Raw genomic sequence first — 25,487 nt, 5'->3', positions numbered from 1 at the left:
CGAACAAAATTGGGTTTTTGATGGTTCGTTATTTTGTTTTCAAAGAAGCGAGGCCATGTTTTTATAGCCAAAGACACTCTCACCAATCCAGTAAATACAGAAAAACGATTAGAACCTTAATCGGGACTCTAGTTTTCTAGGAGTAGGCCGCGTAAAATGACATTTTGGCGTTACAGACGAAGTCACAGAATGGACAAACAGACAGACATACAGACAGAAATTGAGATAAGACTCGTTTCGGCTTTCTTAGGCTATGAAACGTAAAAATAACCAAAAACTGCATGATTCTAAGCAATGTACAGACAAAACTGTAATTTTATTTATATAGATTTGTATGAACTCAAACGCAAACATCCCTGCGAGAACTTCACACTAACTATGTGATTACTTTGATTAATTTTACAAAATAAATAACAAAATTAACCTAAATTGAACAAAACTCTACATGCTTTAGTCAAATACTACATATTTACATTACCTAATAATACAAAAGTGGATAAAATAAACAAAATCTCAAAAACATTTAACAAGAGTTATACCATAGATGAAGTAATATTTATTCTATGGTTATACTATGTATCTATGGCACTATCTATCGGTGTACAACAAAGCACAATCTACATTACCGACACATCCATGAAGAAATAAAAAACTATCGATAATAATGTAGTTTCTAATTTTACTACAATGAGGTCGCCGGCTCGATCCTGAGAAAAGTCAGTAACTTTTTGATGGCTCGAAACTGGACCCAGCTGTTCCTGATCATTGGGCTTTAAATAAATGATCCTGACTAATGAAACAGCTGATCTTAGTCAGTAACAAAGCTACACAGATCATCACACACCATTCTACACTCATCCTTCACTCTTATTTGGGTTAAAATATTATTATAAATAAGGTAACGTATAAATATTATTTGGGTGAGTCGGTGGCTCAGTTGGTAGCGTCGCGGACTTTGGGCCCAAGACAGAAGTGTCGTGGGTTCGGATCCTGGTCACTGCCACAAACTTTTATCAGTACAGTTCACCTTTGTACTGTACCGGCTCACCCCTTGCTTTGCTGGATACGTTCCACGCACAGATCTGTAGTCTATGTGGACGGGCAAATGCAAGGTTAAAAGAGGCCGCCAACCTCTTTTTAAAAAAAAAAAAAAAAAAAAAAAAAAAAAAAAAAAAAAAAAAAATACGCACCTAAGTGGCGTCCCCATGTTAATGATTGATAATTGATTGATTGATTGAATGATAATTGATTAACTTTGAAAAAGGCTGTGTTGTATGTTATGCAGTTTAATATTTAAGTTACTTAGGATTGCTGTAGGCTAGCGTACATTTTTATTTTTTATCAAAAAGGTAGGTTAGCAATTACAAGAGAACAGACCCTAAAACACTTCTCTTGGACGTATACTTGAAAACGCCACAATAATTGACAAATGTTTCTTGAGTTGATGTTTCTTCATCAATCTTGTCAGATGGGAATCTAGGAATGTTCCAACCTTGCATTTATTTTTTGTTTTTAACGTTTTTAAATAGCTGTAGCTATTTTTATTCCAACCTATCAATTTTATTTTAGAATGTTAGTTAGTTAAATTGTACACGTATATTAATTCATGCCACCAAGAACAGTTTAATTTGCTTTTAGTTGTATTTTTATGAGGGTTGCGCCTCACCATGTGTTTAAAATTCATGATTTCCACATTTTTATACAAAGTTTCTAAAAAATCTAATTCTGAATTTTATAAAGATAAAACATGTCTTTTGTAAGATATAAATGTATATAATTCAAAATCGTGGTAATCTCGCTAACCGGTTTAAAGTATTCTTACTTACGAGAATAATCGTATTATCAATAGCTATATAATATAATTATTAATTTAACTTATTAGCTCAAGGAATGAGCTTCAAAAATTAAAGTACCCGAGTTCAGTCAAATTCGGTTACTTTGGTAATAAGTGACAGACAGACATTTACTAACACTCGGCGGTCCGTCAGATTGTGTTTGTCCTGCGAGCTTATTACAACTTCATATGAACTCAAACGCAAAAGTCCCTGCGAGAACTTAACACAAAGTATGTGATTCCTTTGATTATTTTTACAAAATAAATAACACATTTAACTTCAATTGAAAAAAGTGAACACGCTTTAGTCAAATACCACATATTTACATGACCTAATAATACAAAAGTGGATAAAATAAACAAAATTTCAAGTACATTTTACGAGAGTTATACGATCTATTTATGGCGCTATCTATCAGTGAATGACAAAGCACAATCTACATTACCGACACATCCATTAAGAAATAAAAATAAACGGTATCAGCATTCTGACACATACTTTCTCCCATAAGTTTGTCAACAACCTTTATCATGTGTAAGCGGTGAGAGTATATACGGAAATGGGATTTGTATAATTTTCTTCAGAATTTAAAGGTCTATAACATACTAAATTTTTATCAAAATCGTTCGGGCCAATTTTGGAAAAAATCTGATTTTTCGTTATTTTATGGGGTTTTTATGGGAAAAATATTATAATTTACAATAACTTTTGAACCGTAATTTTTACAGAAATGGGATTTGTACCATTTTGTTCAGAATATAAAGGACTATAACATACTAAATTTTTATCAAAATCGTTCGGGCCATTTTTGGGAAAATCCTATTTTTCCATTATTTTATGGGGTTTTATGGGAAAATCACCATTAAAAATAAAAATTTCCAAAAAGTAAAAAAACTATCAAAATTGTAGGACCATAACATACTATGTTAAATCAAAACCGGATTTTTGTCTAAAATCCTATTTTTCGTTATTTTATGGGGTTTTTATGGAAAAATAACATAATTTACCATAACTTTTGAACCGTAATTTTTACAGAAATGGGATTTGTACCATTTTGTTCAGAATTTAAAGGGCTACAACCTACTAAATTTTTATCAAAATCGCTCGGGCCATTTTTAAGAAAATCCGATTTTTCCTGTATTTTATGGGTTTTTATGGGAAAATCCCCATTAAAAATCAAAATTTCAAAAAAATGAAAAAAACGCCTGGAGATACCATGGGTTAGAACATACATACCAAATTACATCAAAATTGGACCACAGGTGTGGTCTCTAGCTCTGTACACATCCAGACACACAGACACACACACACACACACACAGACATCACTTCGAAAACCACTTTTTTGGGTCCGGGGGGACCCAAAACGAATATATCCACTCAAAACTCAAACTCGGAAATTTTGACGAAATCAATACTTTCTCCATATACTATGGTATAGGGGGAGAAAGTAAAAACTATCTAGGGTAGTTTCTAATCTAACTACAATGATTAACTTTGAAAAAGGTTGTGTTTAGGTATATGGAAAAGAAGTTCATGCAGTTTAATATTTAAGTTACTTAGAATCTGCTATTGGATATGCTATTGGCTAGCATAAATTTTAATTTTTTTACTTAAAAGTAATTAAAGCAACGACAAGATAACAAACCATAAAACACTTCTCGTGGACTTTGAAAACGCAACAATAGTTGACAAATATTTCTTGAGTTGATGTTTTCCTCATCAATCTTGTCAGATGGGAATCTAAGAATGTTCCAACCTTGCATTTATCTTTTGTTTTTAACGTTTTGAAATAGCTATAACTTTTTTTTATTTCAACCTATCAATTTTTTTGTTTGGAATGTTGTTTGGTTAAATTGTACACGTATGTGTAATTCATTCCACCAAAAACATTTATATTTTCTTTTTTGGTATTTTTTTTATGTTTAATACGATTTGTAACCAAATAGCTTAAAGTTGTGTTGTGTTTTCGGGATAAAAACGTTCATTGCGTTACAATTTATATACAGTAGTTTGATTTATTATGATAGCTAACATATCCAGATGATCACAAGTGATATAATTGACTAGTGCACCTGTTGCTCGAATTCGAGCAATTGCAAAGTATTATAGGCGTTATGGATATTTTAAAACAAATAACAGTCACAATTTCCGATTACTTAAAAGAGTCAACTCAAAGATAATGTATTCATTAACTCCACTCCACTTATCGAAACTGAAAACGGACTCAATCTGAAAACGAGTGTTCTCGTGTGTATCATGTGTGTTTACTACGAACAGCTGTACAAATTATTCGTCTGTGTAAAGAAAATCCTTTCTTCATAAGAAACACATTGGGATTTTGATGGCCTGTGGGGCAAAACCTGAGGACTTTGTGTCTACACAAAAAATACTTAATTTTGTCACATCGCTTGTAAAAATCAGTCCATTATTAACGGAGGAGTAGTGTTTCGTAGAAATCTCCTTCACGTATTATATACTGTATAAGAATTAAAAGATTTATATACGATATATCAATATAAATAAATAAATATGGTAATAAATATAATAAATGGCTTAATAGTTAAGCCGCTTAATGACGTCACTCGTTTAGTACCATTAAGGGAACACGTGTGTGTTAAACTTATTTGTTACACGCCATAAGAACTCTCTTATGCTATCCTTTGATTTGTGGGGTGTATGCTAACACAAAATTATTTTATTTCTTATTTAAAAAATGTTTTTCAAAAAACATATTTCCTTTAAGTAACGAAATTATACAGTTAATATGTATAAGTATTTTTTTCAGCTTATCATTTACATTAAGATATTTTAGATAAGTAGTTCAGTTATAACATTTTAATAAAAACCCAAATCTTACTTTACCAAAGAGAATCACCTTGATACTCTCATTACAGTTACAAAATTAGTTTAAAATGTATGTTTTAATACAAAGAATGTCTTTTAAGAGGAGAAAGCAAGCTTTGTTCATAAAGATCGGTAGACATCTAGGTTAAGAGGTCTTTCCACACTCAGTCGCTTTTCTTTTATGATTTTATACCTTCATACAATATTCAAATAAATAGGATATTATTATTATTATTATTATTATTATTATTATTATTTTATATTTATAATACTTTTCTTTTTGAGTCTTTATATCCCTTATGTTAAGAACAAACAAATGCGTCTGTAAAAGTGCAATTAATTTGTATGATCAATGTAGTACAGTACCACCAACACGCTAACCAAAAACAATGGCAATCATTAAACTGTAAGCATTCTAGTAATTTTCAGTAATGATGCAGACAATAATGATATGTTCGCCTCCCCATACAAGCATTGTCAGCTCATTATTATTTATCATGAGAGGAAAAATTTCAAAGTTACCAATTCGTTCACATTTTTCACAATGACTATTTTAGTATTAGCTATTTTACTTATGAGCATGTTTTCTACTTTTTCCAGTCATGTTTGCAGTTTTTATCATGTTAACCTTTGCATTATCGTTGTTTTGTCATATTCACTTATTCTTTACCATTATCATAAGCCGTTGTGAAGTCTTAAGAAAGTCTTGAAAAAAGGGTTTGTACTAATTATTGGAGCTGTCCGATAATTTTTCACGAATTTTAGATGTACACCTACATCTTAGGCAAAATAAGGCCAAGCTGTAGGGTCATCATGCGTTTATAAATCGCGATTTTCCAAATTTTTACAAAAAATGCCGTCAAAAATCATAAACCGAATGTAATAAAGATAAAACATGTGTTTTTTAAGATATAAATTTATTTTATTCAAAATCGTGATTATCTCTAGGAGGGTTATCTCGCTAACCGGTTTAAAGTATCCTTGAGAATATTCGTATTATCGATAGCTACATAATTTTTTTCGATATTTGAAATTTACACTTATTAGCTCAATGAATGAGCTTCAAAAATTAAAGTATCCGAGTTCAAAATCGGTTACTTATGCAAGCATCGCAAAAATAGTTACAGCAAAAGCAGCCGTGAAGTTGTTTGCTCAGTGAGTTTATTCTATCTTCATATGAACTCAAACGCAAAAGTCCCTGCGAGAACTTAACACAAAGTATGTGATTACTTTTCTTAATTGTACAAATTAAATAACATATTTAACATTAATTTAAAAAAGTGTACACGCTTTAGTCAAATACCACATATTTACATGACCTAATAATACATAAGTGGATAAAATAAAGAAAATTTCAAAAACATTCAACGAGAATTACACGTTATGTTTATGGCACTATCTATCGTCGAATGATAAAGCCTTTAACCACAGATAATTAACGCGCAAACTACATTACCGACATGGCCACGAGGTAGGAGTAAACACAATCTGCGTTACCATCTTGAATAGACTATGCATGTTGAATTTATTATGTACAAATGTAGAAATAGGTTTGATAGCACATGAACAAAGGTTGAAATAACATGTTTTCCAAAAATGCCTCGTTATCAAGGTATCGACCATTGTTTTGTGTTTAAAGATTATCCCAAAAAAACTATTTAGGATTTATACAGGGTGTTATTAAAAGTCCTCATAACTTTGGAATGGATCAAGATTTTTAAACACGAATTGGCATTGTAATCAGCGTAAAATTATAGTTTGAAATGATGGGTCACAACCCTACCTTTAGATTTGAAAAAAAATTGCATCCAATATGCCGGATCCAAGATGGCGGCCAAAAATTTATACCTAGTCAAAATGAAGTAGGCCTACTGACTACTCTACAATAATCTGACGTGGTCCGGAGTTGATATCTTAAGAAATGTAGAAAGATTTAGGAAGGGGGGGCTCATTCAAAACTCTGTATATGAAACTTAATATACAATTTTATCAAGTCGCTATCTCTTTAAGATAAAAATATAACTAAAACACCGAATATTCAATATTCAATAGCCGAGAAACCACATTTTTGGCCCAAAATGAGGCGAAGCATGTCTGCATGGCTTAAAATACCTGGCCCGTGTGCTACAACTTAAAACAGAATCAGTTATTTAGTAATTCAATGTTTGTAAACTTGGTGTTGTTTGATAGGAAATTTGTAATCCTAAATAAAACTTTATATCTAAATTATTGTTTTTATTTTAAGCATTCTAAAAACACAAAAAATGGGGGATATCTCGCTAAAATTATACTTGTATTTCGGTTTAGTTTGAATTATTAAATTATTCCTATTTTTTTATTTTTTTTTTACTTACAGTAGGCTTACTTACGGGGCACCTGTAAAACATTATAAGCTTATAAACACAATATTATGCATCTGAAATAATTCATGGTTTTATAACAACTATGGCATTATGTAATTTATTATGCACTTCCCTAAATGTTTATTTAGTTTGTTGCCAAGTAAATAATCACCAAAACGAAAACAATTTTATTGTTCTAGTATAGAATAGATTGTAAATAAATACTTGTTAAAAAAACACGACGGAATGTAAAACTACTTTTCATAAATATTTTCAACAGTGACATCCTACAATTTAACCCCTTAACCTTTTTTTGGAAATTCTGGGTAGTATAAAAATAAATTTTATGTAATATTTTTTATCTCAACGGTTTTATAAAGAGCCTACTTTTACAATACAACAATTCACTTAAAAATGTTGTGTTTTGGTATATGTAAAAGAACATTAAGTTATTTAAGTTTCAAATTGCTAAATAAAAATCCTTTATTATAAAATCCATAGTATAATTTGATTAAAAGGAAACTTTACAGCAATGATAACAGAAGAAGCCATTAAACACTTCTCGTGAATGTATATCTTGAAAACGCCACAATAATTGACAAATGTTTCTTGAGTTGATGTTTCTTCATCAATCTTCTCAGGTAGATGGGAATCCAAGGATGCTACAGATCTTACATTTATCTTTTGTCTTTAACGTTTCAAAATATCTCATCAAAATATTATTTTATTTCAGGCTATCTAGACTTTCATATCCGTCATAAGATTGCATTGGATGTTTGTATTAATGGTTAAAATTTAAACATATACTTTTGTTATTCTTTTTTAAAAAGCAGCATTTCTTGTTTAGAGAATTTAACACTGGAGCCATCGCCAGGCTTTACAAAGACATTATCACTTCTTGAGAAGGCCGTCACAGTTCACACAAAATGACAAACCATCAAAACTTTGAAAAAGTCGAAAACAAGACAGCGACAATGTCCGTAAGCCCGATGATGGTTCCAGTGTTGAGCCGAAACTACTGTAGTTGCTACCAAAATCATTTGGATTACAAATAATACAGGTATTTAAGCCACTCATATTGTATATTGGTAATATGGAGGCTATCCATATTGAGAAAACGAAATTAGTATTTTAAAATATTTTACGCTAGTTATAAAGTTAGTTCCTTGAACAAGAGCCTTTAAATCGCATTATATAACTTCGGATGGAGACAACATTCATTGCGTCAGTAATAATCTTCATTAATTTTAAATTTTAGCTGACATAGATATTTAGACCACAGATGTGATCTTTAAGTATCATATGGGGGGCACTGTATATAATACATCAATATTATTGATGGCTGCATATAGTCAACGGTTTGATAATTTAACCGCTTGCCGTCGCCCTTAGAACCATTGAAGGAACACGTATAAAGCCGTTTGTTGGTAAACAAGAACAATTATTCTTATTCTTCTTCTAATCTTATTCTACTCTGGAATTTGTGAGGTGTTTACCTTATAAAAAAATGTTATTTTTTATTTACATCGACTAAACTTTCCTATTTAACTGTTATTAGCCCTACAACATGGCTATAACCATAAACCACTTTCACATTAGGCCTAACTTTAAACGGATTTCTAAAAAATATGCATGAGTTGTATGCTTATCATGAACAAGGACAACTAAATGCATTCAATAATCCATCTGATGAATTAAAAAAAGTCATATTTTTTTCAAACCAAATAACACAGTTGCAAAATCAGTTAAAAGGTATGTTTTAATTCAAAGAATGTCTTTTAAGAGCAAAAAGCAAGCTTTGTTCTTAAATACAAGACATCTAGCTTAAGAGGTCTTTTCACACTCAGATGCTTCCTTTGAAAGCGGATTTTAAACCTTCATATAAAATTGAAAATAGAAGGATATTATTTATTTTATAAGTAATTTATAATATCATCTTTTTTGAGTCTGTATATCCCTAATATTAACATATGCTATGTAATTATGGAATTGTGGATATATATATAGGCATGCACTGTTGATACGATACTCCCTGGTGTGGATTAACGTCCGCACTAGTGAGTACTACCACTATGGGCTATATGAGCTGTGTCTAAGGAATATGTCGGCCTCAGTCACTAACAAGACTACAAGATCGCGCCACTCATCCTACACTCGTCTCCATTCATACTTGGCTTAAAATACCTACTTTGTATGGTCGCAATTTCATTGAAGTTATTAAACAAGTATATCCCTAATATTAAGAACAAACATATGCGTCTCTAAATAATGAAAATCTACCAAATTTTAGTATAGTATTTTGTATCAATCGTTGGTAAATCATTAGTCGTTACGTTTTAACATATATATTACAATTATTTTTGGGCTATCCGAATAACCAATTATTCACCTAATTCAAACAAAAACAATTATACCGACATATGTTTGAAGTAATCCACATAGCATAGCAATGGGTAGGGAAGAAACAAATGCTGTTGAATCGATCATGTGAAAAGGCAGGTACTTTGTTGTACATTCACTAGGGCGGACCCAGCAATGTATAATGGGCTTTTGTTGAAATCAATTTGACATCGAGTGGTTCACAGACCGTTTTACAGGAGCGAGTGGGCAGGACAAAGGCGAGGGCTCTGCAAATTAACTCTTCAGATTGATTAAACAATGGTCTAGGAAATAAGTCAACTGTGCTTAACTATATTAGTGACTAGCAGAGTACCCGTCTAAAAAAGATCTAATGTACAAAACTGTGTACAGACTAGTAGGGCATGTTATGTACATTTTGTCTTACTGTACCACCCAATGCTTGATTGTTTTCATTGATCATTTAACCAGCTAAAATAAAAACCATAAAAATACCAAAAAACTTTAATAATTTTAACGAGAAAGCGTACCTAGCCTATATTCTTAAAATCTCTTATAAGATGTGTGGCAGTTTCATCACTACAAGACGCCAGTGTTAAATTCGCCAATTTTTACTGTGTTTTCCCCCATAGCCCGTGGCCAGTTATGAATTTCTATAGCCACGTGTGAATTTCTATACCTTACGTGTGTAACCTATTGTTCTTCATAAAAGTGTACTATGCTTGGGGGCAAACTACCATTGTTTTAAACACCCCTCCCATGCCCATAAGCAATATTTCAGTTCTCTATTTATACAGAGTCTACTTTTTCATTGGTTTTATGCTGGTGACCAGAGATGGAAATATAACTATAAAACCTCGTGAGGTCTAATGGTTGGCGCAGGACTTCGGTCCCTGAGGTCCCAGTTTCAAATCCCGCCAAATCCCCCACAACCTTGAAAACTAATCCCGGTGCTAGAGCCTTAACGTCCCAGGACAAAAGGCAATAACATGACAATTCCTCAACTTACGTATTGGCTTGCCGTTTTTAGATTTCCGCCATAGGTATAAGTCTTACCTATGTTCAGACAAAACTCAAGGGTTGGTTTCGTATCGAATTAAAGTTATAATTTAGAAGCTAATCTTATTCATTCTCAAATTACGAAACAAAATATATCTCGTTGGCTTGTTGTTGCTAAGGAGTTTTAACAATCCACGAAAAGTGTGTTACTTATTTGTACCTGTAACAACTATAAAAGAGAATGAAAGTTAAACGAAGTCTAGTCAAATTTCAAGGTAAATAAAACATCCATTGAGAAACACGTAAAGCTACTGACACTGGTATATTTTAACACTTACGAAAACGCTTCCTTAGTTAATGAATAATAGTTTCTCATTATGAATGGGATTAATCCTAACAAGACTCAAGGTGGCTTAAATCAAACTTGTTTGCCTAAGACAATTTCAACTGTCACTCCAAGAAAAGCTGTTAAGCTTCGTTAAGCTAAGTTTGTGACATTGTTTCCTCTCTAAAATTATATTCCAAAATACTTGGAAATGACGTTTCCCTTTTTTATATTTTATAAATTATATGTTGTGTGAGTATGAGGAAATGTTTGGTTATTAAGAGTCATTTCTAATGAAACACGATTGCAGGCAATTTCTTCGTCACTACGAGAACTATATGAATTCCAAACAATAATCTCCAAACCCAAAACATTCGTAACCATTATGTTACTTCAACCACAGTTTCACTGCAGGAGTCTTTTGTAAATTTATGAGGCCATGTATCATTCTCGGCAATAAACAGACTTGAAGAAAAACTTCCTCAGACCAACGGATTTCAGAAGTTCACTGCTTGATTCGTATTGGTTTCCAAAGGCACGTTTTCAGTTTTATTTTGGGCTCCCACTATTTTAATTTATTCTTAAAGCTAGTAGAAGGAAACAACTTTTAAAATTCATGCATTTTTTTCAATTATTTTTCATGAAATTGTGTGTGTTTTTTTTAGGAACAAATTATTATGTGTTAACTTGTTGAAGATAATTGCAATAAAAACGGTTTGAAATTCCATTTTGTCTTACAGGCTTCGGAATTGTTCATTGGAAGGAATTGGCCTAGATGCTATTGTTTTAACGATACACTTTTACATTGTAAAATCTTAAACGTTTCAATAATTTGTCTATTCAGGATTCCTAATGATTTTGAAGAACATTGAATAGTAAAAAAAAAATCTTCGAAACAGTAAAAAAATACGCAAAGTGAGAAACTGGCCATTCCTATTATCCACCGAACTTAAGACGATCCAAACAAATTATAGTCTAAATTATGGAACCTGGGTCCGACCCGGGCGTTAAAGCATTTGCAAGGGTTCAGGTTAACCGGATCAGGAGACAGGTTCCGTTATACCGAGTATATAAGTGCCCATTGCACTAACAGGACTCGCATGGCCTATGTGAGACTATTTTTTCCGTATTTTCAATATTTCATGCAATCTGTCTTGAGTCGAGTCTCGGCATGCGAGCAGATCTGTCGCGTTTACCACGAATTAGTTAGTAGGCCTACTTTAAATGTATTTTTGTACCGGTAATGTGTTTTTGTGTGTGTCGAAACGCGCGTAATCCTATTTTTTGGACTTACATGGATCACTTAGCGATCAAGGTAATGTAACCTTACATATATTTTATCATCAGTGATTCAGAAAAAACAACATACAACATGAAGCAATCTGTAATATTTTAAAATCAACAGATTTGTATTTCATTTTATATTATAATATTGTTTAAAACCCAAAACGGAAAGATAAACCAAAACTGTTTTATGCACTCCACTCAATGTATTTATGGTAATAAGTGAATTCAATATTTAAACATTAAAAAAACTGAATTCTCCCAAAGTAACTGTTTAGCGACCACATAAAAATCTCTGACATTTCGAAACGATCTTGACTTTTGATTGTTTGGAACAAGAACAAGAATAATCTTGTTTGTTATTTTGTGCCATAGTCAACAGTTTATCACCATTCTGCTGCAGTGTAGTCTGTTCAGTTCGCGCTGTGTGAGGTAGACGCGACGTCTGGAAGGTTTCCCACAGGAATGCAAGGACACAGCTGATGTCTACGTCTGCGTCTGCAAATGAAATGCCTAGTGGTCTCTCTTCATGAAGCGGTTTGATAAACAACGTGTACAAATTGTTTTCCTAAAACGTTATCACAAATGTTTTAGGGTGGGGCAATGAGAACTACAATTTATTTTAGCTACCAGATGATAAATATTGCAACAATGAGTGAACAGCTGTGCTCGTAAACACAATTGAAATATACCATTTTAGTAAACATAGTGTTTTTGAATCCTGAACACCGTGATTTTGCTGTGGAATAGTTTTTTTTTCAGACATTGGAAGCATTTCAATATTAATCGATTTGGGGTGTTCCGAGTCGGTTAACTATTAAGAATTGAGTGTTACAGTATTATTTAGATGAATGGCGTCCTGTGTACAACTTCTCACACACCAGCCAATGTGGAGAGAGTACGAGCCGCAGTCAGCCCCTCAAAGTCCAAAGAGGTCCATCAGGAAGCAGTCCTTAGCACTTCAAATTTCTAGGAGAACTCTTGGAAGGGTCTTGCATTAAGATCTCAATTTCCACCCCTACAAGATACAAGATGCCTCGGACTCAGGCAGAGAATTGCCGAAGAGGTCCAAGCGATTCCTCAAAAATTCTTGAAAGCTTACTCGACGGTTTTTCCAAGGAACTCGAATAATGTCAACATTTTCAACGACGTCACTTGTAGAATGATGTTTTCTAGATATGACATAATGATTTAGGATGAAATGGTATAGAATTACCTTTGTTTCAATCGTATGGTTCTCATTACCCCACCCTGTGTAAATAAATATGATTTGTTTAGGTAAATGCTTTAGTATGATTCCAATCAGACACGAAACTGCGCTTAGTCTGCAGGTTTGCTGTAGACGGGGTACTATAAATACACACCTCACGTTCTGAGGTGATGATAAAACCCTGTCATTATATCATTATGTTGTTAGTACGTGCCCATCCGGTTTGATTTTTAAGAAATGCTCCTTCAATTTCCTGCAATCGTCTTTGACTGAGTTTGGCGTTTTTTTAGGGGAAAATAATTTAATGAAAATGCCCATTGCTTCAAATAAGTAATATGAAAATTTTCAACACTTACCGGTATTGCATTTTTGATAGCATTTCTACCAAATACAATAGTTTTAGATTTAAAAATATGCGTTCGGCAATTGGTGAAGTTTAAATCAATCTGTAAGTGTTTTTAAGTACCGTAAATTTTAAAATTAACATACTTAGAGCAATTAAACTTCAAAACAATAATTGTTGAGAATCCAAATATTTACCATCTTTTTTAGCCTCAGACCTGTAATAATAGTGGTTTGTGTTTTTGATAACGCGTATTTCCTAGTCTTCAAGTAGCCTAATTTTAGATTTTAAATACACTCTAGCAATTCTGTGTGAGTAAAAGGTTTGAATGAATTGAAAGATTGTTTATCATTGGAAACCCGCTTGAAACAGTTTTGGTGATATAGATTACATGAAATATAAGTTACTACATGGTGTACTACATTAAGTTAAAAATTACATGGCAAACGCTACAAATGTGTTAAATATTTTGGAAAACAATAGTTTTAATAACATATCTTCAGGTGTTCATTAGCAAAACCCCTCAACCAAATCAACACTAATAAATATCAATTTAAGTTTTTCCATTGAAAATTGAACAGTTCATTGAGCTTGTGGCGATAAATGGCTCCTAACAGTCGAACAAAATTACAGTCTTCGCAAATCATCCAGAGTCAGTTCAAGACTACTAAGTAGTCATTCGTCCTATTAGAATGTACCGCTGCGCTGGCCAACCTAAGTATCACTTGGTAATCTACCATTACCAGACTACAGACTAGCAGACTTGATCTTGACCTTGCACTGAGATTGTGGTAGAGTTCATATCTTGTGTTGTATTCATCCATTGGCGATGTATTACAAGACTTTGTAATCATCTAACATTCATAATTAAACATTGAGAATAATCACCAAAGATGTTGTGCATCAATTTCATTGTCTATTCTTGACGTGTGCACTCCTTGAACCTACATTGGGTTTTCTGAAGATCAGTGACGGAATTTTGAAGGCTAAACGGAAAACTTCTATTTACACTAATGTTGAACCAAGACAATATAAATCCATACTGTAAATAAAATGTCCAAAAACGATTCAAGGATAACCCATATTTTAGTTCTTGATTTAAGCATACCACATTTTTCTTGGCACTAGACAGATTCAAACTGTATAGGTAGAAAGATGGTCAAAATCATGACTAATTTTTTTACATCCGTATTCCTATATATTGAAAAACTTTTGCAAAACTTATGACAGCTAGCCTGACCATACTACTGTACCGAATTACACGCGGTTGGTACCAAATTAAAGATTTTTTTTGTTTCTGCTCTCAATTATGAGCCTTGGAAATTTTATTATATTAGAATGCTTTGTGAGTAGGCCTATTATTTAATCAAAATCTGGAAAAGAGAGAACATCTGTAATGCTAGTTTTAAAAAACTAGCTAAATTTTGAAATACTTACCCAAAACTAACTAGTTAACTGATCATGTAATCTAATGAAGAAATTACTACAGTATTACTTTACTGTACAACTGGTTTAGCATAACTGAGACCGGACAAGAAGGGTGATTAGGTTTTGTCTGACCAAGGTAACAATGTGATTGGCTGAAAACCATGTGTTTCAATCAATGAGTTACCCTGGCCAATCAAATTGTCGTCTCCTTTCCTTACAGGATCTTTCAAACAATTTGAATTTCTGGTTTAACTGACAAAACTTAAAGTGACATGTTTAACACATTTCATAAGTGAGCCGAGCAAAAAAACTACTAATTTGTTTATACAATTTTTACAAAAAAAAATGCCAAATATAAAATTCTACACAACTAAAGAAAATATGGTCCTGGTCAGTAAAGTATTCACTCGCAACTACACAAGGTGTTAACTCTATACTCATGCTTAACACATTTGTCTCAAAACCCGCCTTCTGCATCTTCATCTCAATTAGTAACAAAAACCAGTAATTTCATAAAGTTCATGACACCGAAAATCTCCGATTTAGCACTCCATGATCTTCGCACAAGGCATTGTTTTCATTGCATTGATGTTGTTGTGGCTCACTGAGCCAATCTATGGACCAATCACAGCCGCCGCTTCAAGCTGTGAAGCCAGATAGTATCAGCGGGGGAGGAACTGGTTCACGACCTCAGCTGGTTTCATTGTTGGTTCTGGTTCTGGTTCGGTTTTGGCAACCGGTTGGTAAGACCAGTTCCACGCCAAATCTCCTGACGTTTTACTTAGACAGTCTTATCGTCATCAGTTGGTTTTCCATATAGTAGCATGGATTAAAGAGTATGAGTGTTTCTACTGAGAGAGAAGAGCAGAAGTTGTCTACTCATTTAATCTATGATAGTAAGAAGGATACGTTAAGATGAACATCAGTGTGTAGTGAACATGTTCACTACACGCCAATTGATTAATGCGTGAAAATTTGACTACAAACACGCTAAATGTAATTAGCCTACGCATATTTGGCAGTGTAAATACTAAACATTTTAATAGTTTCTATATGCACCACGCAATTTCATCAATCTTTAACACTATTCAATATTACTCTTACTGCTAATTTTGTTTTTGACAGGGGCTAATGAGTAATACAAATGATTGGCAGTGATGTCATGTAATTCATTGAAACAACTTTGACTTATAAATCAGAACTATTCAATGCTAAACGTCTGTGTACAAGTGATTGTAAAAAATTCTAAAATGTAAACAAAATATTATTTAATTGCACAATTAATGGTTGAGATGCGTATAACATAATGTAATACTAAAGATATATTTTAACTTGAATCTCGAATAAGCAGTTTTAATAAATATTAGGATGCGTTGCTAAAATGTAATTTATTAACCTTCAACTACTGTGATTTGGTAATAGGCCTAGAAAGATTTCATATAAATTAGTTTTTACAATAGATAGCTACAATATAATGACAATTAACACAAATGAAAACCTAATTAAATAAGTTATCTGTAGCATTGTATATTTATTAGGCACAGTTACAGCGTCAAACGTATTGTTGTAATATTTGCAGCCGACAGAACTCTGACATTGATATCGATATGAGCTGATATTGCCACTCAATATCAATCTAACAATCCATTTGCGACTGCATAACCCTATTGAGCATAGGTAACATCACAACGCTCGTTGCATAGTAGTTAAGTTAAATTCGGAATCTAAAAAGCGACCATTCCACAGAATTACGAGAAAATATAGAGTTTCAGAAATAGCATAACCTATAACGAATTTGCCGTTAATTATTGCGACTTACCCCCTGATATTTTGGCCTAACTAAACAAATGTTTTGGTATTGATTGATCCAATTAAATAGCAGAACCACACCGGTATATTCCTAAGAACTGTACCATGAGTAGAAGAAAAATCGCCAAAAACTATACACAATCTTATGAAGAATATGCAAGAGCGAAAATAAATAACAGTACATATCGGTCAAAATGTCTAATTTGAATTGTAGGATAATTACTTTGTTTCAAATGTTCAAAACGTATATTTGAAAATAGTCCATCATGGTTAAAAATTCATTCCTACCTAAAATACTCAAAAATAAGAAATGTACAAAAACTTCTGGTAAAACATGCGTAGCAATGTAGAATATGTCAAGTGATTCGTTCTGTTAACTACAACAATGTAGGCCATAATGAAAAAATCACAGTTGTGAAAGTTGAGATTTCAATTTTAATCAATGGTGGTCAAGAGAATGTTTTGACAAAACAAATCATCACATTTTTTCAACCCTAGGAATTTTCTTATCGGTGTTTCAGCCCTTGGCTGGTTGTAAATATTTGTCATGCAATATCGTTTTTAAGGCAGCTGACATCGTACTGTAGTAGCTTATTATTTTCATTTCATATACAATTTTCGTATGCATATTTGTATCACTCACAGTATCGTGGTGTCCTGGGGAATGGCAGGCACCGTCTCCAGGGACAAGAACATACATCTGACCGTCGTCCTGAAGCAGAGACAACGAGACGGACACACACTCTGACAATTACACACACTGACGAGGCACACACACACGCACACGCACAGCCACCGACACACGCGCCACATCTCACTGACGCGGTGATACTGACCGAGACTGATCAGCTGATCACAGTCAGCTGTGCTGCTGACGGAGCGCGCATGCGCACTGAGACAAACAGCTGACCATTGTTGTAACTTAGCAACACAACGGAAATGGATTTGGGTCTTAGAAACTGACGTGTATTGTGTAGTACTGTATTGGTTACCTTGTACTGAAATGGATTCTTTGAAATACTCATTAAAATGATATTTAAGATGGGGACCCCACTATGTGCGTTATTAACCCAAATATGAGTAAAGGATGAGTGGCGCGATCTAGCCCATACAGCCAAGGGACCTACAGTTTATAGTGGAATCCGAACCAAATTGTTTTCCCAATTACCGAATTGGCTTATTTTTCAGGATAGTAGCCTACTGCGGATAGTGGTAGTAATCACTAGTGAGGATGTTAATCCACACCAGGGAGTATAGCATCCACAGTACACGCCTACAAATATCCATAAATATATGTATGGTTTCGAGTATTACCAGTCCATAGCATACATACGTATATTCAATGTTCACAGGATGGTTTGAAGCTGTATATCACTGATAACCTGATCTCGCAGGAGAGGAAGTGGTTAGTCTGAGAGTGTTGGAATGCTTGTCAGACATTTATCATTTTCCGCTCGGGTGAATCACGCTCGTAGCTCAGAAACCGCTGCGGATTCTCCATTTACAAAAGCCTATAATTTTTTTAATGACACATGCATTTTTTTATTCATTTAAAAACATTCAAAGTCTGTAATATATAAAGAGGTTTTTGAAATAATACAGTTTTTAGCGTCGACACACCTCTTTTGTGTTATTTGGTATTCAATGATTTTGTATTTTTATAATAATCTATGTAAAAATAAAAATAGACAATCCAACATCGATACAACCTATCACAACCTATCAGTGGTAAGGTGTTAAGGTTGTACTACATCTCAACTATGACATAGTCCGTGCACTTTGTCTCAACATAATACTTGTTTTTCGTGGAACCTACCACTAAAATACTATCTCAGAGATCCCTCTGCTAAATGCAATACGATAATAGTTATTTGTGCAACTAGTGAGAAAAGTGAGCAATTGACTCACTCGAGAGAAATCCTTACTCACGAGCCGTAGGCGAGTGAGGAATGGTTTCTCGAGTGAGGCAATTGTACTTTAAACTCGAGTTGCACATTATACTTTTCCTACAGTTACCATAAAACAAAAACATTTGTGAAGAAACATGAAGAAACATAACCTATTTTTACACAGAAGTGAACTTTTAATATAACATTAAATGTGAAGTGACAAATACAACAGTACAACAGCTGACCAGCTGATTTACAGCCAGTGCTGCCAACGTATTTCGCGCATACGACGTTGCCTGCATGTAACGCGCTCACTATTTCGTGCCTTCACGTTGCAAATCTGGAGTGAGACAAAGTAATTAGAGTGAGACAATGTTAACATTGTCTCACTGATGAGCGAACTGGCCACTTTGCTTTCTCAAATCAGTGAGAGAACATGTACATTGTTAGGCAACTGTAGGAAAATATATTTATCCATAATCTACATATCATTTATACCGTTGTTAGTTCGTTGCTCACAAAATGATGTCTAACAATCCAAATGAATGTTTTACCTACGCAATGCCCACAGTGCAGAATATGTGGGTTTTAGAAGTACGCAAAGAATCGTCCATCATCCAATGCGTCAGTAAGGCGTTTCCCAAGTGAATATATTTGTCGGCGTTCTTTAATTTACGGTTTCGTCCCAGGTTACTTTAATAAGCCTAGAATGTCCTATAAAATATATGTGTACCTCTATAGTGATGATTTTGAAGCTCTTTATAAATAGTATTTAACCTTGAAATACATAATCATGATTAAACGGACCTCATTATAACAAAATTACCACAAAGTTAGCTGTTTGGTAGTACAAAAAATATGTTGGTTAGGCCCTAATACAAACGAAGCAATTTAAATTTATTAGATTGCAAGAAAAATGTCTAAATCCTTTCCTTCTTACCATCCAACATCGGGTTTTCAACATCCAGCTAAATGAAAAACGGAATCTGGATACAAAAACGAGATATCTTGGTTTCGAACCAGCAACCTACAGATTTGGAAGGAAGCACTTTAACCACTTTTTTACACTTTACTGCAACCCCCTTCGGCTACCCAAAAAATATGTATAGAAGCTGTTATGTGCAAATATTACCTAATTTGATCCAATAGCTTCTGCGCAATAATAGGTCAGAGTGATAAAAATCTCAGAATTATTGTAAAATACAGAAAGTCCCGTAAGTAAACAGCCAAATTCCGGGAAATGGTTTTACAATGCAAAATAAGGGAAATCAAGGATAATTTATTTCCAAATAAAGCTTCTTTAACCAGACATACGCCATTATATATTTTTTGAAGTTTGGACGCCAATCAAACGCAACAAATTTTTTTTGGAAAACTTCATTTGTTATTTTCGCTTTGTTTTAACCCATAACAATAGCGGTGTTTGGCTGTTTACTTACGACACACCCTGTATGCTTCCTCTCTATACCAACTATAAAAAGGTCATAAATTATTACACAAATATTCCTAGCGTTTCTCTCAACAATAATCACCCAAGGACCACGACAAGACCCAGATTTGAATCAAATCGCTGAGATATCTTCTGTAATCATAGATTAAACAGCTGTTTCGACTTCCCCGACAATCTGGTCCACTTAAGTGGTCACGTCTGGTTGTAAAACACTCTACCTTTACGTTTCCAGACGTACAATTTGCTTGATGTATGTATTAGTGCTCAACCTCAGTTTACTAAAGTCACATGTCTCTCGGAATCGTGTGGGTTATGAAAACTAATGTAGATGAAATAAAATAATCTTTAAGCTAACAATTCAAATTCTAGGTGATTCAAAGTAAATAATTTTTCGTCATGATTTTACATCTTGTGTTTATGTTTAACCCTAGTATATCCGAAAAATGTAGATTTTTTATAACTTCTCTTTTAAAATTTGTGTATTGGATGTACAACATTCACTTAAATTGTATGACTGACCTCATCAATTGTTAGAATAGTTTATTGTTAAGGTTTTAAGTACGTTTTTGTACAATTATATGTGTATATTAGATACTTTAAACTATACTAAAAACATAAGCTAACCATACTTTTCATAAGATGTGAAATACTATGGATACCACAGAGCAAACAGCTGTAAACATAATTTCCATTATGTAACCATAACAGGTTTGGGTCATTTTACAGTTATTGCCCATTTATTTTCATTATTAATTTATGAAAGCTACAGAAGACTGGTTTGACAAGGAACTAATTAATCTAGATATATTAAGGCATATAGCCTAAACTCTATCAATATTTAACATGACTACAATTTGGTTAAACTAAATATCCTTTTGGTATCTTACACAACTAGAACTTTTGACTGTATCAACTCAAAACGATAAATGGAAATTAAAATATGATACTCAATCTCGACTTGAATTCGGGGTTTATCACTTAATCCAGCACATTCATGCTGTACCATTAACGAGAGATAAACATTATAATTTTTGAATAAAGATTGATTTAAACTTACAAGAAATAAGCTAATTACAGTCTGCCAAGTGCACAGTTAAATTTTTTTATTATTTTTTTAATTCTAATTTCAAGTGATGAATGATTCAGAGTAGAAGGATACTGGTACCAATAGATGATTGTAGAGAAGGGAATAAAATGTTATTACAGAAAATATAGATAGTGGTTGAGATATAAGAGAGTAAAATGAGAAAGGGTCATGAAAAATATATTAGAAGGGGACCAGAGAGTAATGTTGATAAATGGAAATTGAGAGAGAGAAAAATGAACACACTTATTAGGTTACAAGAGACAGACACTGTTTTATTTACATTTTGAATGCAACAGTTAACAATATAATAACAATGAATAATTTAACATCACAACAAACATGTTGCTGAGAAGAAATTTAGTTTGAAAACAAAGAGGATGGAATGAAATGTTCAAGTTTACTGAACAAGTAAAAAGTGACTAAGCTCTCTACTTACATACACAAGAGCGGTTAAGTTTGAATTCCACTTGATCTAGCGAATTCAAGTCTGTACACGAATCCCTTTGAATAACACATCCAGATCGCTAAGCTATTTCAATTGATGCTTATGACGTGAATAGAAATGAGAACAGAATGTTTGCGATTCAATGGCCTCAATGAATGGGGACAACTATAATGGCACTAGGTTGTGAATAAAATAACTGTGCAAACCGTAGTAAAACTTATAGTTATTAGTGGTTACAAGTACGCATTATTCCAGTTCAACGACCTCTTGGCTGCATTTATGAAGCTAGTGAGATCTACAATATTGGTATATTTTTTATCAGGTGTTTTAAGACCTGGTTTAATACTGTTTATTAATGACTAGCTGTTACCCACGGGCTTCACCCCGTTTGACTTCACAAGTACAAAACTATTGATTGGTTAAGTGAAGCTGAAATAAACCAAACATAATACAGTAATACCTTTGACTATCAATTAATAGTCAATGGTAATACTGTAGAAACATCACATCTGATTTTACTAATGTAATAATAACAAACAAATAAGTACCAATTATACAAATATTACGACAGTTGCTAATTACATTTTTTCATCAGATATGTTTATTGTGAATAAAAAGAGTGCGCAGCACCCTTATGCATAACAATATAATATATATTTAATATATCTGTAAAACTCAAAGATGTGTATATCATTTATAAAGTTTAGTTACACGAAATCGTTCATCGTTTGTATTAGCCTATCTTCATCCAATTGTTTTTATTGATTGATTAGTTACTTTGGGCAGTACTTAAAGTAAACAAGCTAGTTAAATAAATACGTTTAAATTTTATGTTGGCAAAACTTGGTTATTTATGTCAAACCTACCAAAAAATGACATCTGCCAAACAAAGAGAAAACACATTTTGAGCAAAATTAAAATGCAACATCAAACGCTTAGTAGCTTTGTAACAAAAATATTTATGTTTGTTTATAAAACATCGAGGACAGTGTTTTTCTACGCGTCCAGACAAAACAAAACCCAAGGACAGCACGAGAGGTTGACCAGCGACGGCGTCTGAGGCTAAAAATATCTCACGTGAAGCCAAGGCTATTAACCTGACTTGAACCTGCTGACCTCTCACAACTACTGTGCCTCCAGTTAAGCCAATTTTCGAAATAAATGTTTTTGGAAACATTTTTTTAGAAGATAATAGGCGTATTGTAGATTTTAAAAAACAATTACTAATGTTTAACATAATCAATAATGGTTATTAAATAGTGTTCCTTTCACAGTTCTCTTGTAGAGTTTTGGAACGTAATTTATATATTAATAGCAATAGGCAAGCATGTTTCTTGAAAACCTTTGTTCTCAGCTCGTGTGCATCGCAGGGAAAATCTACGCATACTGTTAGAAAGATATTTTCCTTCAGATGTGCAGAATCTCTTTATAAATTAAAATCATGTGTTTACATGATTTATTTACAGCGTTGGGTGAAAATAGAGTAGTCTGTAATTACATTTTTGGTCGCGTTTTCAACCACTGGACGACCTCTAGCAATTATATACAGATATCATAATCCTCTGATATGCATGTTTAGCTTTCTGCTTATTGTACGGAAAGTACTCGACACTTCACCTTTATCTGGGTTACGTTTACTTATAAGGGTTTATTTATCGTTTTTAAGGAAAGTTTGTTAAGGTGGACCGATGCTATTAGGAGTTAATACCTAATTGAGGTATCTCATTTAGGTTGCTCCTCACTTAACGGGGCTCTTGGGAGTTAACTAAATAGTCATCAACAACCGTTACAATGGTAACCATCTCGAATATTACAGCAGAAACGGCACGGACCAATAAATAAACAAATTACGTCACTGGCCAAAGTTAACGTATTTGTACTATTTAGTGGAACTGTGACAAAACTTCCACACTTTATTTTAATGTTTAGTATAAGATTCGGGTCAGTGACGTCATTTGTTTTGTTTATGATCCATACAGTTTCCGTTCCAATATCTGTGGTAATCATCATGGTAACATGATAAGCATAATATTTTAAAAGCCTGCGATAAATATTGAAAAGTAAACAAATCGTCAAGAAACCGATGCAGTGACTAAGCTTGATAAAGTCATTTGAAATCCGCTTTGATTTCCCAAACTTAAAGAAAACCACAGCTCTGTAATTTCTAATTTACTGTTGGAGAGTACACATTTATCATTTTAAATTCGATTATCACAACAAAAAATTATTAAAAGGATAAGTATTTAGTTTTAATCATATTCAAGTTTATAAATTCTATTTTAAAATTACTGTTAGTGAATCTACGTGAACATTCCCTTACTTTAATGATTAGGCATTAAACATTGTTCCCTTAAGAGGTTTTTTGCAGAGAGTTTTGGATTCAAGTAATCATTATTAACGAATAGATAGTATTCATATTCATTTGAGATGGGCACGTGCACCTATGTGCGTATTTTAAATCGACGTAAGATATTTTTCACATCATGTAATTCAACCATTTATAATCCCAAAGATGCTTTAACGTAACCTGCATACAAACCAATGTGTCACGGACAATATGTTTACTTAGTCCTAGGACGCTTGGCTCTACCTCGGGATCGTGTTTGACATACTTCAGACTAGAACTACGGGTTGCGACATTCTCACTTAGATAAAATCTATTGGTGATTTGGCGAGACTTGAACCCTTCACCTCAGGGACCAAAGTCCCGTACTATCACTAAACCAGTTCACCCTCGATGAAACATCGAAATTTTATGTTGTGACCCTCACCAATGATTGTCGATAGATCTCAGCAATGACAGTTACAAAGCTTCTAGATTATAAGTGTTCCAAAACCAAATTTTTTTGGAAAGGAATAAAATTTATGTGTACCAAAGACTACATGAGCAATATACAGACTGTCCCAAAAGTCCCGGACCGGTTTAATATTTTCTAAACGACAACAGATAAATCAATAAAATTTTGCACATCAACACCACACTTAAAAATCTACTTTTTTAAGGAACTATCAATTTTCTGTCATATCATGGGGACGTCTCGCAAGGAGTCAGAAGGAAATCTATACATATGTATAATTAAATTTATACATATGTAAGAGTATTCGGTGAATTCAAATTCTTTCGCCTCGTAAAAAGACAAAATAATTCCACATCTGCTATTTCTTACTTACATGTGACTTACCTAATCTACACACAACTAGACTAATACTCAAACAATGAGAATATAAATTACTCACTCGGATCAGCATATGAGTCTTTGAACTTACCTAAAAAAAGAAATTTCTATCAATACAAAAAAAAACATAATTAGTAATCTTTTACTAAAATCGGGTACAGTCTTATATGGAGTTAACCAAAATTATTTAAACAACTTTACCTGTTCAAAACAGCTTCGGTATTACCAAAACACAGTATTATATTTTTCATGCATGATCTATGGAGAACTTTGAAACTACATTTGTCTCTCTGCACCTCCTTAAAATTACCACAGGCGTAGAATACTAAAAAAATAATACTTTTGTGGTTACTGTCGCCAAAATTATATCTCTTACAATACGAGGGAACTGCGGTTGGCGAAGTTATAGGTTGTATCTGATCTTGTGATTCTCAACGATTTTGGTCGAAATACTTGACAGATTAACATAGAAACAGTTACACATTCAGCATACATATAAAAAAGCAATCAATAAACTACAGATGACAACCTATTTTGGTATTTGTTTAATTGTACATCATCATCAAATTGATACTTTAATGTTTAGTATTTGTTATTAACACATATTATAAATTTATTACTTAACATATGTGTTTTAGAGCGAAAGGCATAAATTAAAGAG

The 25,487-nt window shown here is 33.1% G+C and overlaps 1 protein-coding gene across 1 annotated transcript in view; it reads right to left on the bottom strand.

Annotated features, from left to right (window-relative positions):
• The window catches only part of LOC128993798 (peroxidasin homolog), a 387,361-nt gene extending 369,770 nt beyond the window's left edge, over positions 1 to 17,591 (bottom strand). The window contains exon 1 of the mRNA XM_054417812.1: positions 17,423 to 17,591. Coding sequence (XP_054273787.1) covers positions 17,423 to 17,475 — 53 coding nt within the window. The 5' untranslated portion in view covers positions 17,476 to 17,591. The remainder of the gene's footprint in view (positions 1 to 17,422) is intronic.
• Between the last annotated feature and the right edge of the window lie 7,896 nt (positions 17,592 to 25,487).

The sequence above is a fragment of the Macrosteles quadrilineatus genome, unplaced genomic scaffold (genome assembly GCF_028750875.1).
Source record: "Macrosteles quadrilineatus isolate MER2022 unplaced genomic scaffold, UCM_ALF_1.0 Scaffold_5__1_contigs__length_97177068, whole genome shotgun sequence".
Taxonomy (NCBI): domain Eukaryota; kingdom Metazoa; phylum Arthropoda; class Insecta; order Hemiptera; family Cicadellidae; genus Macrosteles; species Macrosteles quadrilineatus.
The sequence above is the reverse complement of the archived record's forward strand: the minus strand, read 5'-3'. Positions and strand labels throughout refer to the sequence as shown.